Consider the following 21,786-nt stretch of genomic DNA (forward strand, 5'->3'; position numbering starts at 1 on the left):
GTTAATTAAATATGTTTAACTCCGTATCTATCTTGATATTATTATACTCTTTGCAAAATTATATTATGTAATCGGTACAAGTTATTCGCAAATCAAGTTATCGTTTATAAACTAAAAATCGCGAAAGTAAGTCCACAGATGATAATTTTTACTGCAACCACATATGTAACATAAGTATGTACATATGTACAAACAAAGACCCAGCTTCTTGTCATTTTAATGACCATAACAAAATTACCTTAAAAAGTTGCACTCCAATGACAGCAAACATAAATTGTAACAAATAGGTAACTAGCATAATGTTACCAATTGTTTTTATCGCGACAACAACACATTTTACAACATACTGATTAAGTATGAGTGAAAATTGTAGAATATATTTTTAGATTTATACATTATGTTTTTTATGAATAATTTATTGTAGTATATTTTATGTTTTTATTTATTTAGATACATATATGTAAATTGATTAATTAAGTAATGATCGGGGCGATGAGAGCATATAAATAATTTATAAAAAGCCGTGAGTAATTAAACAAAAAGTTTATAACGATGGAAGGAGGAGGAGTCAGTAGCGTGGAAAATATATTTATATGTCGACATGTTCCGAACCAGTAAAACAATCGAATTTTCAGTATCATGTTTAATAATGTAATGTTCATTATAGTTTTTATGTAAATATGTATTTATTTCATCGTGGTTGTTTGTTTCATGGTTTATAATAAACATTATTTTAAGTTGTAAGTGCGTGTAAGTATATGGAAAGAAACGAAAAAAGAAAAGAAAAAGGTCGTTATAATTATGGAGAGGCATTATTACATATATCTATATCTATTTCTAGAATTATTTAGGGTATTACTTACAAATTATTAAAAAATATATGATAATATTATTTTAGAAAGAACACACATTTTTCATAATTTACAAATAAAAATACTTTTCTAAGTAGTCTCATAACACAATACATATTATTTTAGGGATACTATTAATAATGGCCTAGCTACTGTAAAAAGAAATATACATTTAAATCAAACAGTTATAAAATTTATTTATTTTGCTTTTTGATCTCTTCATATCATATTTATGTACATGTACATGTAGGTTAGATTTAAGAAAAATCCGCATAAGAGGTATGCTTTAATTATATAATATATGTATAAAATTTATTCATTTCTTGTTGCATTTAATTTATTCATATGCTTTTATGGTTAGTGCTACTAGGTGGTATCAAAGTCTCATAATGTATGCACTATCAAGAAACGATAATCATTGATAAAATTCAAATAACCTCTTTTTACAGTTGTCTATGTCAATATCAGTCATATTATAAATAATAATAATCACAATAATAATATGGATTTTAATATTATTAGGTAGTATGTTTAAAGAACTGAAGAATATTTCGTTAAACTGAACAAAAGATGTGTGCGTGGGGCTAACTTGTGTGGATCAAATTTATTCAAACTATATATACTATATTTATATATATTATATATTGCCCAACTTCGTTTTATTTTTTTGAATAATTTGAACGACAATAATCACTGTAGAATTGAATATACGATAATACTATATACAAGTACATACATAAACATATCTATACTTTTAGACTTCAGAAAATAAAATTTAAGCCGATATCCGGTTTCCAACTCAACTGCATTTTGTTTTGAAATTCAGTATTAACGATATCAACTCAATGCGCCAAAAAAAATTGCGGTTGAAGTATTGTCGAAGTTCAACTATTTTGTGTCATTACAGTTTTCAACAGTGTCCGTCAAAAGGCTTCCCTATTTGAACAAAAATCGCTTGTAAATATTTAATGGTCAATAAAACTTTGATGTTGGTTACTTGGTGTTAGGAAGTTCCAATGGACTTGAGTGATCACAAAGACTTTTTCATATGTGCAGCATATTAGTTTTGGCCCCAATATTTCCGACATTGTAATGTAGATCAAACTAATGTCCATTTTATTATTTATTCATCATTTAGTGAGCAATAGCTGTGTTGATCTAATTTTTCTGTTCCAAATTCTCTGCTGTTTATTCATCTGGCCATTCTTTACTTTTTGAAGGTTAGCAACATTAATGAAACTTCGACTGAAATTAGTTGATGTTCGTTATATCAAAAAAGAGCTTGGTAGATTTGAGGTTGAATTACTTTAACTTCAATTCAACTGAGTGGAGTTGCAAGCCGTAATAAAGGCATTTAACTTTCGGCTTCTAGTAACTATATATGACATTACATATTATTTATGTTTTTTCTAAGCTTTTACCGAATTATTATGTTCAAGTGAATAAAAATAATTAGAAGTACATGGAGGTCAGCCCGAACAGGGCACTTTTTTGGAATCCATTGCCATAAATTGATGACTGCACATTTTTCTAGAGGGGTGATTTGTAAGCTCAGTTATCAAACAGCGAGGCTTACTTTGAGCGCAAGCCACAAATATTATACAGTATGGAGTCATTGTATAACAAAGCTGCCTCGCTGGGAATTTCCGGGTTGAGCGAGATTTTTGAATGTGAGTAACACCATGTTCCGACCAAAAATTTTATGTGAGTAGATTACATTTAATCACTGCCGTTGGAGGTTTATAAAAAAACTGGTTATGACATTAAAAAATTCACTTCGTTTAATATTTATTAAAAGAAAACATTGTCGCGTCGTGTTTTGTTATAAAAATCGTCTTGTTTTAAATATTTTTCATTTAGTGGAAATAATGGTGGATTCAGATACATTGTTTTTAATTAATTGTTTACATTTTTGTTTCTCTTTGTAGTGTCTAACTCAGGTGTGATCATGTGTCCTTACTGAGATTTCAAGTAGATTAGCTTAAAATATTCTCGGTGACGAGATAAACAAGTGTCAGTTTTGTATGGCGAAATCTTGCTAGATCTAGTTTTTATTAGTGAGAAAATGTCTATACTTTCTTCTGATTTATTTACGACGTGTCAACTTTTAATAAATTCCTTAATTAAAAATTCTTATATTTAAGTGGCATTTAAAATGTTATTGATGTATTAATAAGATTAAACATATATTTTATCAAATTATGTTCAAACGATATGTTTTTTTTAATTAATGCTGGCAATTACTTTCAACAATAATTCACAAAAATTGGAAACGGATATTTGTTCTCTATTTTCCAGTATAGTGAAATCAATAGCTATGCGCAATAAAAAATACTATACTAATAAAAAATTTTAATTAACTCTCTATGACTTAACCAAAATAAATTAAATCATTAGCACATGGTCTTTAATGTCAATATACCATAGTGAAAATTGCAAAAGCAAGAGTTTAAATATGGTTTTACACAACAGAGATTTTATTAAGTTCCTGTACTCTTTACATTTCAAATTTTTAATTTAGTCTGTAAAAAATCCTGTGTCATGCATTATATAATTGTAAGAAAAGATATAATAAAATAATTTGATAATTTCGTTATATACTTCATTAATTAATACGGATGGCATTCATGATTGAAGTAATTAAACTTTATAAATGACAACATAGATAGGTCGTATCTTTCACTTAAATGTTATAAAAAATATCAATATATTATAAATAATACAAATATATTTCGAAATATTTATGGGGACATTAATTGCATGTGAACTGAGAATCTAAATTACATTTACAATCTTTCAAATACATATATGTTTGTATATTTGTACACATAAGGGAAGATATTTCTCTTAAAAAAATAAGAATAATTTTACTAAAGGCAACTAAAAGCTTTAACCCCTTTGTTACATAAGTACAAGATGATTATTAAAAGCAGCACATTGTGTGATTAAGCAAATCTCAAAAGAAGCTGTTAATAGTTATTTCAAGGCAATCAAAATAGTTTTATTTAAAAATGAGAATAAACGTATGCAAACATTTGTTAGTAGATTTGATATAACTCACTGAAATTTGAACATAAGCTGAAGAAAACCAAATGGAGATATAAATAGAGTATGCACTCTATTAATAATAATAACTGGAACTTACTCTTCATATACACTCAATAGTATAAAATCCCTACTTGAATGTGATGTTGAAAATATTTATGCATTGACGAAGAACAAAAAGCAGGCACCTTTAGTGCATATGCGCTAAACTATTATTAAATAAAGACATCCTTCCCTCTTCATATTTCAGTGCGGATCAACTAACAATTTACCACAATTTCCAGTTATTAAGTGTCTTTAAAATCTAAAAACCTTCAGCAAGATGGGAGTTCTGATATGCATGACAAAATTTTACTATGTTTTTTAACTTATGACTGATTGAGTGTATATGAAAAGTAATACCATATTATTTTCAGATTTAAGTGTATGTACAAACTTATCAATCTTTTTAAAAAGGTGTGATTTTGAAAATGATGATGTTTGTAAGCTAATATCATTTTCAATTATTTCTTAAGACGAGTATAAACAACCGATGTTAGAATTAATCAACCGATATTCTTTTTATTTTTACACTCGTCTTAAATACGATAATCTTCAATAAAAAAGCTAGCTAGCTTTTTTTTCAAGTAATGCATTTACATATTTAATACCTGTGAGGCAGTGGTACATCTTAGCTTTCAGAATCACACACTTTTTTTTTTTTTGTTAATATAGTCAATTTTTTTTTTATTTGATGTTGAGATAAATTCTTCAAAAGGATATATCTTTTTCAATTCGGAATAATCAAATTAAAATAAAGAAAGGAAAACAAAATGTCAAATATCTCACAAAATCATACCTTAAACAACTGGACTCCTATTACGGCAAACATGAATTGCAGAAGGCAAGTCACTAAGACAATATTTCCGATTGTCTTGACAGCCACTATTACACATTGAACTACATGCTATAATAATATAATTTTATAAAGACAAAATGAAAATTGTATGTTTTAGTTCATATTCACTACCTCCATAATAATATGAACATAAATATATATTTACATAGGCTTTACTTATGTATTTATATAAATAATACTTATTTTAGGCTTGGTCCTTACTGCTATATTCTTAGTTTTATAAGCTATATTGTAAGTAACTTTGTTTACTTAGCTATGTAATATAAGTTTGTGAACTCATGAGTGTAGAAATTATATACCTATGTATGTATGTATTCACCACTAAAATGGGTATAGGCTCACGACTTTAAAATAGAATTTTAACAAGGCAAATCGAAATCTAAGAAGTTTGCATACTCTTATATCATGTTCTCACCAAAAGGTTGAAGTGATTAGATTACATATAATCTATTCACTACTCTAGACTGTCCTCACTGCCGCTGAAGATTTATAAAACAGCTGTTTTTGAGTAGCCGATCGATTGTATGGTATGTGGTATTTTTCTCGCAACAACTCTATTATATCGGCTCCGGCAGCCTCACTCCACATTTGATACTATTTTCCGCTATTTTGACTTTCAAGTAAGCTTCAATTTTTTACTTCTTACTTTATTTGTTTGTTAGATTTTTTTCATTTTGACAGTTTGTAGTGTCAAAACCAGTGTGATAAAACAAAATGTGACAAACAGATGGCGCTAAATCAGAGCCGCACAGGGAGATTTCGAGTACATTAAATTCAAATCACCTCGGTGACGAGATTAACAAGTGTCATTTTAGTATGGCAAAATCTTACTAAATCCAGTAGATTAGTGAGATAATCTACTCAACAGCCCAAATCTTGTAATTAAGTGTCTGTCGGGACATGGTATAATAAAGCCAAATTCTTGGCCATAACGTTATATTATATCCATTTTATTCCTTCTTAAAAACCACATGTCTAAAAAAATACCCTAGTGTCACATATAAAGCAAAGTCGTTTTACTCAAATTAAAAATTTCAACTGGAGTTTAAATTTGAACTTTTTTGCTAAAATATATAAAACAAAGAATTAAAGACGGGTATAACCGAACATTTTATATTATCGCAAGAGTCAGGAATCAAAACAGGGGAAATATTCAAAGTAAAATCAAAGTAACTAACACAATTCTCTATACTTATGGTATTAGAGCTGAGGTGTATACCGTTACCCATAATTATTATTACTGAACGACATAATACTAATTAAAATATTCTGTCTTAATTTAATTGAGATATCTTCTCTTGAGATATATGAGGTACAAACTCAACCAAATGAATAAATTTTAACATATTAGGTATATAAGAGATAAGTAACTGGTGACGCGATACCATTATATCATGTGTTTAAATTTAACCCGGACTGATAAAGAAAAATGTTCAGATATTTCAATACAATACAATACACACATCTTGTCCGACATTTTAATTCTAAATGAAATGTTCTCTATTAATTTTATTGAGACATCTTCCGTTCTTAACTCAACCAAAGGGAGTCAATTGGTTATATAAGGAAAAAGTCAACCTAAGGGGCGGAAATCATTATACCATATTAGAAATATTATTCGGGACTAAACCAAATTAAGAATATATGTCCATCTAACTTCATTAAAATATATGTACATAACATAAACGGTATAAAGTCAACGGGAAAGATGGAAATAACTATATTAGGTGCATAAAGTATATTGGAGCTAACGGAAACCCTTGCATTACTTTTACTATTTATTTACATTTTTATAGTCTGACTCATCTGCAATACCAATCTTCTTTGAGCGCCGCTGAACGCGTATACCGTCATCAACATATTTATCAAGGTATCTTATTCTTGATCACTTTGAGTTACTTCACTAAACATACATATATATAATATATTAGGGTGGAGCGTAAACAAATTTTTTTTGCTTAGCCTGAGGGTAAAATCTGTAAATTATAAAAAAAAAGAAAATTTTTGGTGAAAAAATCAGATTGTTGTACCCTTAGTCGTTTAGGAGATATGTACATTAAACCTCTTTGCGGGCGGAGTTACGCCCGTTTTTTCAAAATTTTTTGAGCACAGGTGCCTCTGTGATCTCCTGTGCCAAATTACACTTTTATTATATCATAATTTAGTGCTTAGTAATGACATTTTCTAGGTTTTCAATTAATGGCATTTTGTGGGCGTGGCAGGGAGCCAATTCCGCCCATCTATGAACTCGCCCTAACTGTTTGCCAAGGAACACGTGCACAAAGTTTTATTAGGATATCTTAATTTTTACTCAAGTTTCAGCTTGCACAGATAGATGGACGGACAGACAGACATCCGGATTTTAACTCGTCTCGTCATCGTGATCATTTATATATATACCTATAACCCAAAGAAGGTACAGAATTAAGGCTGCCTAAAACCAAATGTTTACCAAAAACACTGTTTGGCATGTAAAGAAAAATGTGTATATCAATGAACAAGCGGTCTACAGTGGTGCACACCCCGTTGATTTAAGAATTACTATCTGAAAACCACTTGCTGTCAGAAATTCATAATGTCCAACTCAGTTTTCAATATCAGAGTATATCCAACCAGACAAAGTCTTCGAGCAACCGCCATACCTACATCATCTGTTCACCAGTTCTATGCTCGCTATTATTGTAACGCTCTAAACTTTTAAGTAATACCAAAATTTGCAAGTTAAATTTGACACAAGAGAGTATATGGATACCTTATATCATATTTATTTAATGTTAGTTTTGTTGGACAATTTTTTTTACTATTTTGAATGGCTGAAATGACAAAATAACATATCGAATGTATTATTAAGAACAAATTAAGTTTTTTAATTTCTGTCGGTCTGTTTGAACATCTACTTGTAGTAAAATCTGGTTGATTCGCTGCTCTTCAATATTTGGCGAATCGAAAACAGCTGCTCTTTATCTTCGAATATTAATTCAAACACCAATTAAAATTTTTGAATTGAGGTAAATATCTTTGATTCATTTTTATGATGTACTTTGGTACTAAAACCAAGCCATAATAAGAAATTAGTATGGTTAGAAATATCGATTTTAGAATATTAATATAGACTTAAGTAGAAATTTTAAAACTTACATATATATCAAATATTCTTACTCTACAAAACATTTTACAATATATTGTATACATATATTGTGTTTGAATAATAAATAACATAAAATTACAGCAATATGTACATGTTATATATTAAAATACGAAATAGTTAATATTCATTGCATTGCATATAATTACTTTGGTATTACTGTTCGACTGTTTTTAATACTGAACAGCACATTGTTGGACACATATTAATAATTTCTTTTGGTCAAGTAGCCCCTTGCAAAACTAAATACTTTGTATTTGTCTCTTTATTAAAATAATAGTAATAAATAAATAAATAAAAATATACATAAACATACATGAGCCTAATAATACTAAATTGAAGCTACAAAATTTACTTAGGTTTAGCCAATGTTAGTAAATATTTGCGTTTCACAAATCCTATATATTTATTATATATTATAATTGTAACAATAATAATAATAAGGAAAATCAAAACCTACAGACTCATACAATTTATAAAATTAATAAGTATTTTTTAAGTCAAATAAATTTATTGCTAACCTTGTAAAAATATGATTTGTTTAACATAACTCAAAATGTTATAAAAACGATTTAATAATATTCAATTCAATATTAATAGTCACTTTTTCCTTACCTTGAGTCCTTTGGCACGATTAATGGCACGCAGAGGCCTAAGAACGCGAAGTACTCTTAATATTTTCACGAATGAAATCGCATTCGAACTGTGGTTGAAAAAGACAAACAATTCATTTAGTACTATACTCGTAAATAAGGAAAAAGAAATTGTAATGTAAAAGTAAAAGGGTTTCTCAATTGAATTTCAGATACAAATTAGAAATTTTGAAATTATATATTTGTAACTTTTACCAACAAACGAGAACTTGAATATGATGGGCCGATATACCGCCACACTTATCAAGCCATTGTTTTGCATCAACCGTGTTTTTTCCAATCAAGATACAATGTTTTATCGAAACAGTAAATACATTTTGGCTATTGTAATCCAAAATTGCTGAATTTGTGAGAATGATTGGATGAAATGTCATGACTTGTTTTGTGATCTCTCGGTCAGGATAAAGGCTTTTCAACCGCCTTAGTGTAAAAAACGCTACTTGCGACATGAGTATTTAATGATCTATACGAACTTAATTATTCCTTACAGTTTTAAGTATCTAAGTCTATATATCTATACAATGTATCTAAGTATTGTACTATCCATAATACGTTTTTACGAAAAACTTACCTGGACTGCATTGATATTAAGGAGACGCAGACTACAAGTAAATCAAGAAGATTAAATGCAGATCTACAAAAGGCTCCATCGTGCAACACGAAGCCATATGAAATCAATTTCAGTAACAGTTCTATTGTGAAGACACCCGTGAAAAAAACATCAAATTTGTTTAGTACCTGTAAAGTAAAAAGAAAGCTTTTGCAATGAAGTGTACATGCGGCTATTCGCTAGTTCTGTTTTTAATTTAAAAATATATAATTTAGTCGAGAAAAAAGTTAGCGTAATTGTATTTAAATGTTTTCTAAAGAAGTATATTAAAAGGATATAGTTAAGGTGGATCGTATTTCAATCAAATTCAGATCATAAAACCAACTTATATTTAATTACTTTAATACTATTTTCATACTTTGTTACGATCAGCGTTTGGCCGTAGTGGGTCCTCTGCTGCCAACATTGCCGATGAGAACATAATGCAACACAATATAACATTTCCAAAGTTGCTGTGATTACAAAGCCAGTGGCAAAATACACGAAACCTGTGCAATTCAGAAAAAACAAACGGTAAGTCTATAAGAAGTGTATTAAGTTATTTCTATATTCTGGGTGTGGTAAAGTGTGTTAAATATAGATATACATAAATCACATTGTACTTAATATAAACATGCAACTAACATAAGGGTCTCATATATCTATATTCTTTACATTGATTATATTTGAATCTTTAAATAATATTTTTAAAAAAATTCAACTAAAGACCCATAGGTTTGTGATAGATATGTTACATACTTGATATGAAAATTTTACCAATTTAGTAAACAATCCCATGGTTAAATGACGCAAGCGACAAAAAGACATACTAAATTATCTTAAAAAAATCAAATTATACGCCTAGTTAAGCTTAGAAGGCAATTTTTTTTTAATTCTTCCAACCATGATTGAAATTTGAAAGCTACAAACGTATACCCTGGGTTAAAAACAACAAAGCAACATAAACAAAAATCAATAATTAATTTAAAAACCTGTTTGTTTGAGACATTATGAAGAAAGATGAACCCTCTGGAATGGGCTGAATTTTTGTAGCTGTATTGACTTCAGACATTCGTCTTGGTCTGGCTGTAATCACATCTTCATCCTCTTCTTTACATTTATACATTTAAATGATTTAATGTTCGAAGTTTTAGATGTTATTCCAAAGTTGTTTGCAATCAAACCATTTTTGAAAATAAAATATATAATTTTAAATAGCAAATCAAAAAGTAATAAATATCTTTTTAAATAAAGAATAAAGTTATATTAGATAGCAATATTATGCATACAAACAAAACCTCTATGAAACTTGAATACATTTTTTTTCTTTCTATTCTTTATGTAATATCCTATTACTAGTCTTATTTACAATCTTTGGTTCGTTTTAAGGCAGGGTATATACAAATGTAACTTAAAATTTTATTTCTTTTATGACGCTGAATTTAGTTCAAAATTGAACTAAATTTTTTAGGTAAACTTAACTTATAACTAGTTGATTTTACTATGGGAACACTATACCTAGTATTAAAACGAAGCACAAAAGTATTGACATTGTGTTGACAACATAAATAACCTTGGAAATTAGTTCGCAAAGTATGTTTCCCAAAATAAGCATCCGGAACACTTGGGTCAGAATGTGGAATTAAGTGCTGATAGATATGATTAAATTCATTGATTTCTTGAATGTATAATTCATATGAACACAATCTCAATGTGTTAATGTAATATTTTCTAAATGTTAAAATTATTCGGACAGCAAAATTGAAGCAATTTTATGCATTAGTTCGTTTTATTTTTGCAACATTTAATTTTAGTGTAATAATGTATGTTAAAACTCATGCAAAGGAAAGATTTTTATTTATTTTTGTTTCTGTATTTTTAATTACCTGTTTGTGTTACTAAATATAAAAAATGAACTTCCTCTTGGCATAGGTTTTTTAGTCTTCTTAATGCTGATTTCAGAAAGACGTCGAGGTCGTGCAGTTGCTCTAGGTGTTACTTCGGAACGGGATTCTAAACATTGTTAATAAGGGTTTTAATGACAACGAATAGGGTAAAAAGCGTTTAAATTTTATAAAAGTTAGTTGGGAAAACATTTATATCCTGAATTTATACATGTACATGTAAATGTGTAATTATTTGTACAAACGTATATTAAAAAAATGGCCTAAAATATATAAATTTTTATAAACCACATTTTAGAATTATGCTATTTAAAATCTTAATTAAATGAAATGCTTAAAAAATCCAACTTGTTTTATTTAATACACAATCGTTGAAAACTTACCTTCTAGGTCCTCATCACATATTTCATCCTCTTCATCTTCAGAAAGAGTATCCTCATCCCTGATATTATATTTTTGAGAAAATAATGTATTTCAAATTGTTGAATACTCAAAAGTTTAATTAGATTGCTGTAAACCGTCAGGAGTCAAAAACTCCGCAAAATTGAACTTACAATTTTTCTATGTCAATACAATGTCCGTTCGCATCCATTTCAATATTCATATTTTCCTCTTCCTCTCCTTCAATAGTTGGAGTGGGGCTGTGTGACTTGTTATTTTTATCATCATCAATTTCTTCTTCCTTTTCGATTGTTGTTAAAGAATCTGCATCAGCTAGATTATCAACAGCAATGGCCAAGAAAACGTTCAACAATATATAATTGCCGCATATGAATAAAATTATAAAGTAAATGCATGCCAATGCTCCAAATGTTTTTATTCCTCCATAGGCAAGTATTCCGTCATACATAACAACATTCCAATCTTCACCAGTAAGAATCTAAAAATTAGACAAAAGTCATTTGCGTATTTAAAGTAGGTACGTATTCGTATATATGTATGTATATTAAGGCGTGTCAAAAAACCCCGAAATATATTTTTAGCTTGGTACTCTAAAAAATAGGTTCTTAGACAGCTCTAAGAAAGTTTCTCCAAGTATGGCACTTAATTGTAACAGGAATGTTGTCCGCCTTACAGTTTTCTATTTTTTTCTTATTATCAGATAGACTAATTAAAATCCCGCTTCCAACCACTTGTAAAATATCTCGTTTGATAGATTTTGTTGGTCTATTACGATTTTTCGTAAAGCTAACCGTTTAAAAGATATTAATGGTTCAAATTTGATAATTTTTTTTATTTTATAATTTTATAACTCATTGGAAAAAGAGAGTTCAGAGTTATAAAATTCATAAAAAAAATATTTGCCTTAAAATAATCGAATTTCAACCGTTAATATTTTTTAAACGGTTAAGTTTACGAAAAAATCGTAAAAGACTTTTGTGTAGAGCATTCAATTTCCTACAAAATCTATGAGATATTTTTTCAAGTAGTTGGAAGCGAGATTTCAATATTTCCATCTGATATTAGGAAAAAATATAAAATTGTTAAGCGGAGCACCTTTCTATTACAATTAAGAGTTCCTACTTGCACAAACTTTCTTAGAGGTATACAAAAATCTATTTTCCAGAGTTTCAAGTGAAAAAAAAAAATTTTTTTCCACCTTGATGTATAAATGTATTCTAAGAGCCGTTTCGGCCATTTTTGATATGTCATGATCTGTAGTTTTTTTTCATTGTATTCAGTAATGTTTACAATTTCATCAGGGAAAGATATACGCAGGAACAACGTTTACAAATTATTCAATTTTATTATCAAAATAATTGTTCTCTAATTGCAACTTTTCGTGCGCTTTTACCATTTCATGGTCGTAATAATGATCCACCTCTGCTCGTCATTCGGCGAATTGTTAAAAGTTTTGAGAAAGTCATCTTCTCCGCTGATGCTCACTTTCATCTGAGTGGTGTGGTAAATAAACAAAACTGTCGATTCTAGTGCGAAGAAAATCCACTAATTAATCACGAACAACCATTACAATCACCTTAATTGACAGTTTGGTGTGGTTTTTGGTCTGGTGGAATCATCGGTCTGTACTTCTTTCGAAATAAAGCTGGTGACACCGTCACTGTCAATGGAGGGCGGTATAGATCGATGATAACCAACTTTTTATGGCCGCAATTGGAAGAAGTTAATCTTGACTACATGTGGTTCCAACAAGACGGGGCAACGTACCACACAACCGAATTAATGCGAGAAAAGTTTGGAGATTTGATAATTTCATGAAATTGTGACATTGAATGTCCTCCAAGAAGTTGTGATTTCACACCATTAGACTACTTCTTGTGGGGTTATTTGAAGTCATTGGTCTTTAGCAATAAACCAGACTCTCTTCAGGCTTTAGAAGTTAATATTTAATATTGAACGTGCTATTCATAACATTCGACTTGATTTATTGGAAAAATTACTCGAAAATTGGGTTCGTCGAATTCGTTCCTGTAAAAGAAATCTTGGAGGCCATTTGAATAATTTTATATTCACAACTTAATTGTATCGATTGTACTTCACATTAAATAAAAAACGTTTGAATTTCCTTAACAATTAGTATGTTTTTTTGTAATCATATAATCAAGCGTTATTTTCATATACCATATTTTAATTTTAACAAGAATGGTATAGTTTTCTAGGTTATTTTTGCAAATCATTAAGAAACTAAATGTGGACTTTTTACTAAATAGGTTAAGTTAATACATGGAGGTGTAAGCGCCACTATCCGAAATCAGAGTTCAAAAATAATTAATTTTAGTACATGGAGGCAAGGAAAAAATAGACGAATTATATCCACTTTTAGCACTATTCACATTATTATCAGGAAATTTTCTGTATAAAACAGAACTGAGGTACTCATATTTGGTATTTGGGGTCTGGAAAAGTTATAGTTCGTATGCAATAATTTGTAGACAAGAGATGCCACACTTTGATGTACAAATAGAGCTGTGGAAAGGTTTATTCCGACACTCTCAATGATTTTTGATTTATCTATGTGAGAATATCTGATTGAATTTAATAATATGTAGATGGGATTGTTCCATAAAATGTAAACAAAAGGGTCAGTGACTTAAAGTAAACAAATGCTGTTGACTTGGCTAAAAGTAATTAAAAGGGCATTTACCTAAATGTACAGAATGGTTGTTACCGTGTCTAAAAGTAAACAAAAGGGTCATTGACCTAAATGTAAACAAAGTTTTTTACTTGGTTAAAATTAAACAAAAGGGTCATTGATCCCATAAAATGTAAACAAAGGGATCATTAACCCCATAAAGTGTAAACAAAGGGGTCATTGACCTGAAAATAAACAAATTTTGTTGACTTAGCTAAAAGTAAACAAAAGGGTCATTGACCTAGCAAAAGTTGTTAACTTGGCTAAAGGTATACAAAAGCAACAAACATGTGATTTCGTCTCAAAACGAGCGGTGTATAGGTATATGGAATACATCAATTTCATAAATTTCGAAACTTTCTATATTCGGTTTCTGGGGCTAAGCTTCCGAGGCTTAGTTATGCAAAAATTTTATTATATTAAAATAGTGTTCAAATATTACCTGAAATACAGTTAATAAACTTTGCCAAAAGCAATCAAAATTCCAACGAGGTTTTTCTTCTGATGGTTTAAAATTAAACTTTCCTCCAAAAACTTGCATACCCAAAAGAGCAAATATTACTATAAAAAGAAATAGCAATAGCAAGAGGGAAGCGATTGACTGTATTGAATTCAACAATGATGCCACAAGATTGGAAAGAGATCGCCAATACCTGTAAAGCAAATAATTGTGATTGACAACGTATTAATGGTCTGCCGTTTAATAAATATTCAAACAAACAAATTGACGTTTTAAACTGTCTAAGTCAGATCCCTGTTATGATCGACATCTTAAACTAATATACTGTTAAATCAAAAAGTTTATACTCAAATAATTAAACTCTCGCAAAATGTTGCAACGGACTATAATAGTTTTTTTCACTCAATTAGTATTTATAACACCTAAAATTAGCCGAGAAAGATATCAAAATGATCAGGACGACGAAACGAGTTGAACACCGGATGACTGTCTGTCCGCCCGTCTGTCCGTGCAAGTGATAATTTGAGTAAAAAAAAAGAAGTTGGTATTACAAGTGGGCAGAATTGGACTATTACCCATAAAGATACAATAATAATATAGAATAAAAATAGTTGTTACATGTAGTACATAGGAACTGCGGTGATTCATGGATCGATGTCATCCATTTGCATCACCAAACCATTGTATATACAATATTGTACTTTCACTTAATTTTGCTAACACATCCTACATATTGACCTATATATACGATATAATGTCAATCAGAAGTTTTAAAATTGTCATATTAGGTATATGGGGTCAAGGTGATGATTTCCATTTTATCCATTTTTGGCACCAAGGCACATTACTATGAGAAAAATATACAGTCTGAATTTATAAGCTAATTGCTTGCGTTTTGTTATCACATCATCCTGCACAATATTTCACTATCAAATTATCTTGTTCAGTATCCGAAATATATACATATGTACGTTGAAGAACTAATATAATTTAGTAAAATCATCTTATAAAGGCACTTATGGTTGGTACCAAATCACATAATTCTAAGCGAAACATTCTTCTATAATTTTATCGTAACATTAATTATTAATTTAACTCTAATATATATGAAATGTGTACTATTTAGACGAAAATTATTATAATGGATATATGGCTATTGAAAAGTATGGACAAAATTCTAAGCATTATTAATTATTCTATCCAAGTTACATCGAGTTACAATATACAAAGTCATAGCTCGTAGTTTTCAACAATGCCTTTAGAGATGTAGATGTGATCCTTTGTCGACGGACAGACATCCCGAAGTTGTTTCATTCATCCTTTTGTACGGACTTAACAATTTAATATATAACTTCAAAAATGGAATGATCCAATTGTGGAATTGGTTCCAACATAATGACAAACTTACTTTGTAACCTTAAAAACTCTTAAGAGTCGAACGCAACGTAATACTGATACTCCCAATGGTGGCATTATACCCGTGTTTGTTAGTATTGTTTCCGTTATACTACCAATCACAACAAAACAATCGAAACGATTAAACAGCGACACAAAATATCCTTGAAATCCCAAACTGTACATTTTAAGCATCATTTCACAGGTAAATAGTCCAATGAAGAAAATATTTGTGTACTCTGGAAGAAGAATTGCACTTTATAATTAGGATATATTGTGATTGAAGCAATTACCTTGAAAATTATCAAGCCAAATTGGTTGCCCATAATGTTCGGTAGCAAGTACACCGGTATTTAAAAACACTAACATTATAATGAGCCAATAAAAAGCTTGCGATTTTACAGCTTTTCTACAGGACCGTCTCATTCTGCGGTTCAGACGATCTAGATCTTTTTTTTTCCTACGCCACCAGGATTCAGATATTTGAATTTCTTGACCCTCCTCTTCCATTTGATCCATTGAGTTGGCCTCGTTGACTTGCTTTGTTTTTCCATCTTGCATTAAATTACCATCGACATCTGGTTCAATATCTTCCGCTTGGGTAATCCAATCCAGATAACCGCGCACATCTTCCTCTATTTGTTGTTTTTCCCTAAGTTTTTGAAAGTCTCCACGATTTTTAGCTTTTGTGCGCTCTTTTGAAAATTCGCCAGACAACACACCGAGAATTAAATTCATTACGAAAAAGGCACCTAATATAACCATTGAAACGAAGTAAATCCATTGCCACGTACTACCCATGGCATCTTGAATCTATTATATAAATACGAATATAAACCAACTACCAAAGCTAAGTTTATGCGTGAGTAGTATCCTTACGTTATATAGAACATCTGTCCAACCTTCTAAAGTAACACACTGAAACACGGTCAACATAGCCAAACCAAAGTTATCGAAATTAGTTATGCCATAATTAGGGCCATCCCACTTTTCATGACATACATAACCTTCTTGACATTGAAATCCAGTACCACATGGGTGTTCATCTTTCATATATTCACCTTTATTTTACGAAGTAAATTACACAAAATGTAATATTAATTATTATTTACCTATATAAATGACTAACCAGTATCTGGGCGAAGACAAGTTTTATGTAATTTTCCAGAAAACAGCTCTAATCCAATAATTGCGTATATGATAATGACAAATAAAACTAGTAAAGCAATATGTAATAGTGGTATCATAGCTCGAAGGATCGAATTCAGTACAACCTGTAAGCCTTTAATTAATAGCAGGTAAAGTTGTAAATTATTTTTTGAAATATTGTTTATATACATAATAATAAATGAAGAATAAAAAAAGGAAAACAAGTACGGACCGAACATTAGATACACTTGCACGTTATTATCAGAGATACAGAGATGTCCTACTCTGATGTCACTGGAAGTTGAGAGCGTAAATCACCTTCCCAACTTTGAGAGCTAATTGGAGGTTTGACATTTAGCAACTGGAAAGACTGGAAGGGGCAGAATGTAAATTTGCTACAAAATTAGTCAACAGAAACATTTGTAACCACCGTGCAATATCACTAATGTACGTAACAAGTATGGAATAGCTGAGTTCGAGTATAACCGGAATAGCTGAGTTCGAGTATTATACTCTCGCGATTCGCAATGGTCGAAGCCGGGAGAATACTTTTAGGTTTTAGCAAAGTTGCTTCTCTTGCAACTTACAAGGATCAAAGTCGGTTAAGTACCGTTATATTATTATCAAAGAAATATTGTCCCCGAATTTCAGTAAAAAGTCGGCTATACGCACTGGGATCCACATATTCGATGTATGAGGCTTGAACAGTGGTCCGGTTTCGATAATTGTTAGACTCGAGATGGCATACCTTAAAAGTACTATTTTTGCAAGTTGTTATCCGAATATACTCATTCGTGCTGGATTTGTGTACTGGAAAGTGAAAGAACCATATGGAGTTTAAAATAGTGCTATATGGGAAGTAGGTGTGGTTTTAGTCCGATTGCACCCATTTTCACAATGTAACATGATCAGGATAAAGTTATGTACTGAATTTAGTTGAAGTTGGTCGAGTAAGTTTGGAGATTTGCAATTTCACGTAATGTGGGCGGTACCACGCCCATCGTCCATTGTGACTCCGGCTCCTTTAAAGCCCTGGGTGTAAAATTTAATGTCTCAAGCGCATTTAGCTATTAATTTATCACACTTTAAGTAGTTTTTAGTTAGTAGGATTTGGTTATTGTACATTAAAGGATTAGAGATATATGTACATTAAACCTATTAGAGGACGGGATACGCCCACTTTTTCCAACTTTTAAACACACAGGTGCTCCAAGCTACTACAATCCTCTGTACCCAATTACAGTTTTATATCTTAATTTAGTGGTTAGTTATGGCATTTTATAAGTTTTCGATTATTGGCGTTTTGTGGGCGTGGCAGCAGTCTGATCCTGTCAAACATCTCCGAACTCGTCCATCTTTTTTGCCAGGGAACCCGGCTTGCTCAGACGGACGGACGGACCGAGACATCCGGATTTCAACTCGTCTCGATATCCTGATCATTTATATATACACCTAAAACCCTATATCTAACTCCATTATTTTTAGGTGATACAAACAACCGTTAGGTGAACAAAACTGTCATACTCTGTAGCAACATGTTGCAAGAGTATAAAAGGTTTGCGTAAAGATTCAACACACATTATTTCACAAAACTGTAAAAGGATCACAATCATATTTTGTATCTTATTAACTTATATATACATTTTGCTTCGTGCCTATAATATTTATACTAAAATCAACTCAATTAACTAATATTAACAAAGTAAGGAAACCGGCAACAAGAGGATCGCAACTTAAAGGGGGGATCACTCACACACTTATTGTTCGACATAAAGTCTGCTATAATAAGGAAAATTCTGATATGTATGTGCCACGCCTATTGTCCAATTTTTACAGCGAGTCCAATGAAGCCTTTAAGCACCATCTTGGCTGCAAATTGTGATGTATTTATGTAGTTATCGAACTTGCAGTAGTTTACAAGATTACAGGAATATGCAATACCAATCTTCTTATAGTGCCAAAAAAACGCATATTCAGTTTCATTAAGACATCTTAATTTTTACTTTATCGCTTGCACAGACGGACAGACAGCCAGTCGAAATCCGACCCGTGTCGACAACCTGATCATTAAAAATTATGTATATCTCAATATCTAACTAGATAAGTTTGAGGTATTTGTAACAACTGTTGGTCGAAAAAAAACTATTGCTCTGATGAAATGTTTTGTGGTCTGCACCTTCGGATACTAATTTTCCAGTGAAAACCATAAAACCTTTGGTAATTTACAGTCAACAAGTTAAATCACTATGCTATTATATATTATTGATAGTTCAAAACCCGTTTTTTTAAATATTTTAAAAAATCACAAAAGATATTTAAATAGTTCCTCTATATCTTAAAGGGTCAATGGATAATCATTTTGTTCGTTATTATGTTGAGCGCTTTAAATTAAATGCCCAATGTCTGATCTGGCAATCATGCAAAATTAACTAAAAAACGCAAATTTTGAAGCGCTCTCACGCAGGTAGTAGTTGGGCATCTCTTTATCACTGTTATTACTTTTATAAATTAATAAAAGATATTAATTAACAACAAAAAATAGAAAAGGAGCTAAATAACTGTGAACATAGCACATAATATAATATAAATATTTCAAAGATTATATGCATACTTGTATTTAAATACGCACTAATTTAATTTTTATGATTTACATGTTTTCTTAAAGTGCAGTTCACTATTAATTTTTGAAACAGTTTAATATGGTTTTACTTATATTACTCTAGGAAAACAGTTATGGCTAACCATTCCTATTATTTTTTTTGTATTAATGGTATACCAAGGTAAAATAAATCCAATAAAATTTAACAAAGTGACAAATTCTTCTAAATACCGGGTTTCTAATGTTCAGTCCAGCTTTAGGAGAGCAACCATTAATCTTAAGTTATTCATTGCCCTTAAATTATTCTATATAATATATACTATTTGATTGTGTCATATAACCTTAAGAAAAGGACTTACTTGGGACTCCAGAAACTAGTCGAAGAGGTCGTAGTACTCGGAAAGCTCTCAGAGCTTTTACATCGAAGCCTTCCTTCATAAGATTTGAAAGAACAGTACTTATCATGCTACCAAAAAGTATTAAAAGCATGAGTACCATTAAATTTATTAGTTTTACTATATGTGAATATGTATATGAAAGTAAACCAGACATTTATATAATTTTATATATTTCAACTCAACGTTTAAAAGGGCAGCACAAATCATGCAAGAAGGATAACTGATCAAGTTTCAAAAAGTGATAAAGGTGACGTAAGAACGTTTCAAAGGCAGAAGAAATTCCTGTTAGAGGGAGGTCACTTGAGTATTGTAGTCCAGATCACGCCGGGAAGAATTATACAGAGATCAACCTGCCTTCTCGACAGAAAGAATACATACTACCATAATGAAAATATTTCTTAATGCTTCATAAAATTTATCCATACCAAAATCAATTTATCAATTTCTCCTATTTTCGTGTAAAGAAATCATAGCTTTTTCGAGCAGTTTATGAAATTCATACATATAATGCATATCATAAGTATATACCTATGGGTATTCACATAAAAGTGAATAGAGTATATCGGGTTTGTTAATAGAAACCATGCTATGGTATAATAAGCAGATATTGGGAATAAATACTGAATAACTTCAACCAGCTGGAGAAACGGGAACATTTGCATATCGTAAAATAGGTGCGGGTTAAGAAGTCAAAATAATATCACTTACCCTATAACCACAATAAAAAAATCTAAAATATTCCACCCATTTCTCAAATACGATCCGCTATGTAGTAAGAATCCATAAGCAATTATTTTCATAACACATTCTGCTGTAAATATTACTAAAAATATGTATTCTATCTTTTCCTGTAAAAAATAAAGTTTATAATTAAATAAGCATCTGCGTATTATGATCATAAAACATACCAAAGCCTGATTAGTTACATTGGAATCGCTATATGGATATGGAGTATAAACCGCTAAAGCAACACAATTCGCAAAAATAGTTAATAATATCAAATACTCGAATGGTCTTTAAAATATTGATTGAGAAATGTATTTTTTATATTTAGGAAAATCGCGTGAGATTCATATTCAGTACTCATGCATGTACATTGATAAAGACGAATTATTTTTTTAAGATATAACCAATAATTAAAAAGGATGCTTCCACTCGACTATACTAATACATAATGCGCGAAGTGGATTTTTTACACCCAAACAAAACAAAACACGTTGAGGTCGATCAGGTTGCGGCTTCCCCCCTCGTCTTTGCGACCGCTTTTGCGTAGTTGCATTAGCCGCAGTCTTTTGCTGATTTATTCCACCAGCAATTGTTGTGCCATTTATTGTGTCAGGAATGTTTGATGTCCCAAGGTTACCATCAGTTTCTACAGGTCCATTTGCTAAAAATTTAAACGAGTACATTTCAAAGAATAGGATTGGCTAATGTCGATATCAACAAACGGTTCGAGTATTGTATTGAACTTCATTAAAAAAATATATTTAACAAATTTATTATTAAAAATATAAGGATACACAATTAGACTGGGTTTACACACGAAGATTTTAATCGATCATTACCGGGAAATACCCTTTTGGTTTTGCTCATGACATTCCCACGA

The 21,786-nt window shown here is 30.5% G+C and overlaps 1 protein-coding gene across 14 annotated transcripts in view; it reads right to left on the reverse strand.

Moving 5' to 3' along the window:
* The window catches only part of Ca-alpha1D (Ca[2+]-channel protein alpha[[1]] subunit D), a 74,550-nt gene that overhangs the window by 34,127 nt on the left and 18,637 nt on the right, over positions 1–21,786 (reverse strand). For 8 of the 14 annotated variants that reach the window (XR_011397243.1, XR_011397244.1, XM_070112358.1 and 5 more), the window contains 17 exons: positions 21,330–21,567; positions 21,089–21,194; positions 20,889–21,028; positions 20,142–20,248; positions 17,164–17,316; positions 16,914–17,095; positions 16,328–16,847; positions 16,048–16,273; positions 14,622–14,832; positions 11,640–11,965; positions 11,469–11,527; positions 11,068–11,194; positions 9,561–9,690; positions 9,164–9,330; positions 8,555–8,642; positions 4,735–4,842; positions 239–346 (listed from right to left, as the gene is read on the reverse strand). Coding sequence is in view for 12 of the 14 variants with exons in the window: in XM_070112358.1 (XP_069968459.1) it covers positions 239–346; positions 4,735–4,842; positions 8,555–8,642; positions 9,164–9,330; positions 9,561–9,690; positions 11,068–11,194; positions 11,469–11,527; positions 11,640–11,965; positions 14,622–14,832; positions 16,048–16,273; positions 16,328–16,847; positions 16,914–17,095; positions 17,164–17,316; positions 20,142–20,248; positions 20,889–21,028; positions 21,089–21,194; positions 21,330–21,567 (2,996 nt within the window). In the remaining 2 variants the exon portion in view is untranslated. Of the gene's footprint in view, positions 1–238; positions 347–4,734; positions 4,843–8,554; positions 8,643–9,163; positions 9,331–9,560; positions 9,691–10,173; positions 10,292–11,067; positions 11,195–11,468; positions 11,528–11,639; positions 11,966–14,621; positions 14,833–16,047; positions 16,274–16,327; positions 16,848–16,913; positions 17,096–17,163; positions 17,317–20,141; positions 20,249–20,888; positions 21,029–21,088; positions 21,195–21,329; positions 21,568–21,786 lie in introns of all 14 variants that reach the window. The other 6 variants (XM_070112360.1, XM_070112359.1, XM_070112365.1 and 3 more) reach the window with 6 other exon arrangements.

This window comes from Bactrocera oleae, chromosome X (assembly GCF_042242935.1).
Source record: "Bactrocera oleae isolate idBacOlea1 chromosome X, idBacOlea1, whole genome shotgun sequence".
Taxonomy (NCBI): Eukaryota; Metazoa; Arthropoda; class Insecta; order Diptera; family Tephritidae; genus Bactrocera; species Bactrocera oleae.